Source organism: Ailuropoda melanoleuca, chromosome 4 (genome assembly GCF_002007445.2).
Source record: "Ailuropoda melanoleuca isolate Jingjing chromosome 4, ASM200744v2, whole genome shotgun sequence".
Classification (NCBI taxonomy): Eukaryota; Metazoa; Chordata; class Mammalia; order Carnivora; family Ursidae; genus Ailuropoda; species Ailuropoda melanoleuca.
Genome location: NC_048221.1, coordinates 53,158,491 through 53,165,565, shown reverse-complemented (window position 1 = coordinate 53,165,565; position 7,075 = coordinate 53,158,491). Strand labels below are relative to the sequence as shown.

The 7,075-nt window shown below is 48.6% G+C and overlaps 1 protein-coding gene across 2 annotated transcripts in view; it reads left to right on the top strand.

The window, feature by feature from the left end:
- Nucleotides 1-7,075, top strand: part of FGD5 (FYVE, RhoGEF and PH domain containing 5) — a 118,887-nt gene continuing 111,812 nt past the window's right edge. For both annotated transcript variants that reach the window (XM_034658816.1, XM_002920680.4), the window contains exon 1: nt 1-104. In XM_034658816.1, coding sequence (XP_034514707.1) covers nt 92-104 — 13 coding nt within the window. In that variant the 5' untranslated portion in view covers nt 1-91. The remainder of the gene's footprint in view (nt 105-7,075) is intronic.

Below are 7,075 nucleotides of genomic sequence, written 5' to 3'. Positions count from 1 at the left end.
GGCGGCCATGGAGTGAGGCGGCGCGCGGACTCGCGCTGGGACTGACCGACTGACTGACCGACGGGCGGCCCCGGGCTGCGCGCGCTGGAAGATGAACAGAGCAGGTAGGAGGCTCCGCTCGACCCCTGGCGCAGAGGGACGTGCGCGAGGGGACCGCGCCAGGCGCTCCAAGTTGGAGCCCACGGGGCGCCTGGGGCGAGCCGCCGAAAATCCCCCGACCTTCCCACTCCGCTCGGCTGCGGCCGAGGTATGGGCGGGTCCGGAGTCCTCCGGCCGAGGAGGCTGAGAATCATCCAGAGCCCCTGTCCAAGACGCCCCGCCTGAGGGACGCCCCCTCAGTCTCGGCGAGGCCGCACCCTGGCCGCGTACGCCCTCCGCCGGCTCCCACCGCGACCCGGGTGTGGGGCACCGCTCCGCAACCGAGAAACGCTCCTTTCGCGCAGGCGACTTGGTCGCGCCCCCGAATCCTCACCTCGGGTCCTCGGGGTTCCCGCCAGGCCGTCGCTGGCCCCTCCGGGGCCCCGGGGGTCCTTCCGAAGCTCTTCCCCACACCGGGGTCTATTCCTGGCCTCCTCAGTACCCGGCGGCGCACTCTTAAGACGATTCTTGCTCCTTCCTCTCTCCTAGACCTCAAGACTTTGGAGCTCATTCCCCGGAGGAGACTAGAAAGCCCTAAATTACTGCTCTCCCCCCCCCCGCAGCTCACCCCTCCCTCGCAGCGCCCTGGCCCGGGGCCCTCTTTGTGCCTCCCCCGGGGAACCAAACGCCAAGGGGGACACTCCTCACCGAGGCTGAGCCGCACTCCAGACGTTCGTTCCCTCCCATCCCTCGAGTCTGCCTCGGGAATCTGACTCTGCCAGTTCAGGGATTCCGGGAAATCCACAATGCGTTGATAGTGAATACTAGCAGTCCCATCAGAGGAGTGCCATTTAACAGGTTTAGTAACTGAGACTCAGATGGACGATGCCTGGAATCGTTTTTTCGGGATTCCTGACTCCATCCGCCCCGAGGGCAGAAAGTTCCCTCGAAGAGGCGAATTTGCAAGGCAACAGGCTCAGCTGACTTAATTTCCCTGCCTCAGAGCGATATTCACTCTCTTTCTTTTTCTTTTAAAATTGAGCAGAAGGCAGCCCCCTCCCCGACCGACACCCTTGTCCGAAGCCATACTCCAAAACACACATCCCTAAAGAAACAGGAAGCCACCATTTTGGCTGTCTTAGAACCATATCCTGCTGCCTTGTGTGTGTGTGTGTGTTGTGGATTTTTTCTCTTTCAAGTCTTTTTAATGAAAAAAGTCATTGTCTTAGGAGTGAAGTGCAGATGGGAGACATTTGGCTGGACTGATTTGACAAAGGAGACACTCGGGGACTTGGAAGTGTGGAAGCAGCCTTCCTGTGTCCAGGCCCTGTTGTTGCTGGGCATGTGGATGCCTGGACAGTGAGGGAGTGTGGGTCACAGCTTGGGAGTGGGTGGGAGCAGGGGTACCCCTTCAGGAGAGGCTGGAGCAGATTCCCAGTCCCCAGCCAGCCACTCCTTGGAGGAAGAAGGTGGCCTCCTGCCTGCTTTTGGCACAGCCTGAGCAGAGCCAGGCTAGCTTTTTCCTACGCTCCTAATAAAACTCACTTTAAAACAATGGTGAGAGCGGTTCCAGTTTTCCCACGTTTCCCTGCTTGAGGCTTGGGCAAGCCCTCCCTTTTCTGAGAATTTGGGGGATGGAATGAGCCGAAATAAACTGAGAGGCAGGTTTGATCCCAGGAAATCTTAGCAGTTGCTACTCTTGGGTTTAGCCATCCTGGAACTTGCCTCCAGCATAAACCTGGTTACTTTTTCAGTGTGATGGCAATGATGGGAAGCTCACATAATGATTTCTGTGTGCCACGCTCTGAATTTCCGGATCATGTAACACACTGGTTCACAGACTCCATGGGACTGAATTTCAGAACCACCATATACTTAGTTATGTGACCTCAAGGAGGTTTCTTTACCTCCATGCCTCAGTTTCTTCATCTGAAAAATGGGGATAGGATGATATTTGTCATTGAGTTCTCATGATTAAATAAAGCTTTAAGGCGTCTGGAACAGTGTCATAAGCTACCATTGAATACTGGCTAATATTTATTGGTCACTTACTATGAACTAGGTGCTGCTTTTAAGTGTTTTACTTCAGTTCAGTTTTCACAGTAACCTTATAAGGTAAGTACTCTTGCTATCCCCATTTTCTAGATGGGAAAACAGCTGCAGGGATCTTATGGTCACTGAGCCAAAATAGGATTGAAACACACACTGTCCAGCTTGAGAGCCTGCTTTTTTATCCAGTGCTGAAGACATAAGTAGGTGCCCAAGAAATTATAGCCAACTGAGTTTTTTTAGGTGTCTTAGGTCTGTTATATTCTTTGAACTTTTCAATATCCTTATAGAAAAAGGAGGTATTTATTTCATTTTACCAGGAAAGAAACAGGCTCAGAGCGGCGGAGTGTCACAGGACGACACAGACAATGTGTGCCAGAGCTGGAATTAGAGCCCAGGTCTGTCTGAGCCTGGGGCCCATGCCTTCCCCACTTTGTCCCTGCGGTCTTCCCAGTGTGTGCCCTGTCGTGGATCACTGGACTAGCTTAACAGCAGCCTAATTAGAAATCATCAGGCTTGGCTTGGACATTCCAGCAGGCACCCAGGAATGAAAGTTAAATTAAGATGCAATTGGAAGGTGAAATTGGAAGATAATTACTCTTGGAACATATGGCTATGAGAGTTCCAGTGGGAATATAGTGAACCGCAGTTGAAACAGACTCAGGGGCTGAACAGGAAGATATCAGGGGACACTAGAAGAGCCATGAGTTTAAATATGCTGTAGTTGGACGGAGCAGGAGGCACTTACTGACCATTTGGTGCAGCGCCCTTCTCTACAGATAGGGAAACTGAGACTCAGTGAGGGGAGGGGACTTGCCCAAGGTCACACCTCCAATTAATGGCAGAGCCAGGAGTGGAGATCAGAGCTCTTGACTCCCAGTCCAGTGCTCCTCCCGATTCCTTCTCATCTAACCTCTACATAACTGACAAGGGAGCAGCAATGTGTGTGTGAGTGAGTGACAGATACTTAATTAAAATAGGGAAAATATAAACTAGTAATGGGGGCTGGCTGGGAATGATTTCTGTCACCAGAAGCTGTTAAAAATCTCTTCCTGCTGCCATTGTGGTTCCTTCATTGTCAGTTAACTCTTGGCATCTTGGCTGAAAGGATATTCTGCATTTGAGTTATCCTTACGCATAGCAAATTGCCCAGAGGTCTGGGCAGAGAGGGTATGACCCCTGGGGCTCTTTGATACTGGGAGATGGAAGTTCACACCACAGCCAGAGGAACTTAAGACACAGCAGAGGGTCCACCAGCTCCACCCATGCTGGGTTCTGGATAGTCAGAAAGTTAAACTTCACCCAGAGGAGGAAGCCCCAGCCCTGATTTATCCTGTAATCCCCCAATCACTGCCATACTGAACTCTTTACTATACTTCCAAAAGGCTTGCATCTAACTGCCTTTGGGCCTCTGCACATTCTTTTCCCTCTATCTGGGATACCCAGCCTCTTTTTTGATTATGAAAATCCTCCTTGTCCTTCCACATGCACCCCCAATGCTATCTCTTCCAGTGGGTCTTCTCTAGGCAAAATTGGTCTGGGACCCAGATAACTTTGTACCAAGGATTGGGGCTCTATTGGTTTCCTTTTTGTGAGGGAGGCAGGGAGGGAACAGAGCTGAAGCTCTCACACAACCTTCATTTTCTTTCCTTCCTCCCCAGTGTCTTTCCCTGATTCCTTATAACCTCAGGCCACTGGGGCTCCCTTCTGGGCCCTGCTCTTTTCTTTGTTCACACTCATTCACTTGGTGATCTCACCAGGCCCAGGCCTTAAATTCCATCTGAGTGATGGATAGCTCCAGCCAGACCTCTCCCCTGAGAATCCAGACTCCCATATCCAGGAGCCCACTTGATATCTGTCTCCACCTAGGTGTCTAGTAGGGAACTCAGATTTAACATGTGCAAACTGAAATTCTGGCTTTTTCACCCCAGCACCAACTGAATTCCCCAATTCAGTTAGCGGCAACTTCACTCCCGGTTCCTATGACTCAAAACCTTGGTGTTGTCCTTGACTTCTATCCTTCTTTCATACCCCATGTTCAGACTGTCAGCAAATTCTGCCTTCGGATTTGGAGTCTGACTCTTCTTTACCACTTCCACTGCTGCCAACCTGGTCCAAGCCTCCACTGTCTCATCTCTTGCCTGGATTATTGTTAAGAGCCTCCTCATGGGTGTCCTGCGTCCATCCACGCCACTTCCACTTATTTCAGCACATTAGCCAGAGTATGCATGTCTGTCTTCTGCTGGAGGCCCTGCATAATCTACACCCTCCCTGTGACCTCTCTGACCTCTTCTCCTGCTTCTCCCTGTTGCTTGTTCACTCATCCCTCCCTTCCAGCCACTCTGGTCCTCCTTGAACACATCACCTGAGTCCTGGCTTTCCTCACATCTTTCTAGTCTTTGCTCTAATGTCCTCTCAGTGAGGCCTATCCCAATTTAAAACTGGAAAACAAACAAACAAAGAACTCCTAATCTTTTTTCATAGACTTTATGATCATCTAACATACAATAATGTAATATGCTTCTCCTTCTTATTGCTTATCTTCCTCTACTAGAATATAAGGTTCACCAGGGACAAGGTGTTTGTTTTTGTTTATTGATCTGTCCAAAGATTCTAGGTGGGTGCCCTGCACATAGTAGGGGCTCAGTAAATATTTGGTTAATGGAATCGGATTAATGGAAATTAGACGGGAGCAAATGAAAGCCAGTCATTTACCTTACGGTCAGTTAGTACTTCTGAACCCTGGACTCAGCCTTATGTAAATTTCACACTGGCTAGCTGTCTCTGGTCTATCTGGCCTCAATTTCCTTGAATTTTACCCTTCTCTGCCTCACTGGAAGCTGGGAGCCCTGCATCTCCACTGTAGAAGAAAGCTCAAGGGCAAAAGGGTGAAGGCAGAGGTTCAGGTGACTAGACCAGGAAACAGGAAACCCACATTCTACCTGGGCCCTGCTCCAGACTTGCTGAGAACCGTATGCCTCGCCTCTGTGTGCCTCAGTCTCCTCATCTTTTCCTGAGGGGTCAGACAAAGCCTTTCTGATTCTGGCATCCTTTCATCGCAGAGGAGATGCAGGTGAAACACCCTGAACCTCAGAGCCAGAAGCAGGACATGGACACCCGATATTGTCATTCCTAGGGGATCCTGTGGGGAAGGCATTTTCTTGCAGGATCATGCCTCAGATGCCCACTATAACCTTTCTGGAGGAGACAGCGCCCACAGATCAATAACTTGATTGGATGAAGGATGGTGTGGGGGTGGGGGTGATGCAGCCAAGGTGATGGTCATTTTTCATGGCCCATCTGTCCCTTTGTCAGGTCTCATGGTGCTCATGTGAAATACCACCTGCTAAGTATGAGAAATGAGAGTACCCACCCTCAAAGAATAATTTCATGCCAGTGCCTGACACCTGATTGGGAGCTTGAAGCTAATATTATATATCAGTGTAAAGTAAAACTTACACCAGGGGAAGATGTGGAGTAGGCGAAGAGTGACATTATTAGAATAATAATAGCTTCTCTTTATTGAGTACTTCTACTTGAAGGCCTACTGCTGGGCACTTTTTAAATATATATCTTTTAATCTTCATAACCTCTTGAGAGTAGGTGTTCCTCTTGTACCCATTTTACAGATGAAGAAACTGAGGTTTGGTGTCATTGCTTATAAGTGGCAAAGCCAGGATTTGAGCCCAGGTCAGCCAGGCTCCAAAGGCTCGCTCTGTTACCCTACAATAACAGAGTAGTTAATGGTTAGCTGTTTAAACTCCCCATAGTTGGGTGGGTGGTGGTGGTGGTAGTTGTTGTGTGTGGCATTTTGTTTTGTTTTGTTTTGTGTTTTACTAATTTGGACAGATATTTTTCTAAATTAGAACATATTTGCCTATGGAAGCAAGGAGTTGGAAGGCCACTAATATTTTGAAGACTCTGTGTTATTATCTGGTTGTCAGTGGCTGGCCTGGGTGTTAATGTAGATGAACATAGGTGTGGGTTTCGGGGTTGGTGCAGTGGGTGCTTTAGCCTTTACAGTCTTGGCATCTGTGTCTCTTCTCTCCCTCTCTTACTGGCAGCTACCACAGTTTACACCTGGCAGTGTTCTGTTCTAACTGCCAATCCCTACCCTCCTAATTAGCTGTACACTGGAAAACCAGACCACTAAGTTCATTATTAGATTTATGTGCAAAGTGCAACTCAAGAGGCTCTGAAATCAGGCCCAGTCAGGAACAGGGTGCGTGGGCACCTATATTCTTGATATTCCAGGCCTTTTTAATTTCCTTTGGGGCCTCCTCAGCTTAATTTTACATATTTCTGCCAGTTTAGGGGAAGTACTTACTTTGGCTTCAGATGCATTGAAATTGAGGTGCCAGTGGAACAGTCCCATGGAGATAGGTTAAAACCAGTTAGCACTGTGCTGGCCAGAACCATAGCCACCGCCCAAATGTGGCCACTGAATAGTTGAAATGGGGCTAATCTGAATTGTGATGTGCTGAAAGTATAAAATACACATTAGATTTGAAGGACTTAGTACAAAAAAGAATGTCAAATATTTCCTTAATAAATTTTGTGTATTGATGACATGCTGATCCAGTCATGATCATTGATTACGTGATGATATCCAAAACGATGGTATTTTGGATACACTGAATTAAAAAAGAAGTATTGTTAAAATTAAATTCACCTGTTTTTTACTTTTTTAATGTGGCTATGAGAAAATTAAAAATTGCATATGTGATAATAAATGTGGCTCACACTGTATCTCTGTCAGAGAGTCCTGAACTACAGATGACTGGGATTAGGTGCTGCAAGGGTTTACCTGGGAGTCAGATGCACAGGGAGGAGAAGAGTTTGCTGACCTCGAGGACCTCTGCTCCATCTCCCTTCTGTCATGAGCCAGGCTGGCATTCTAAAGCTGCTCTGTGTCAAACCCAGGCTTTAGTGGGGTGGCACTGGGAGA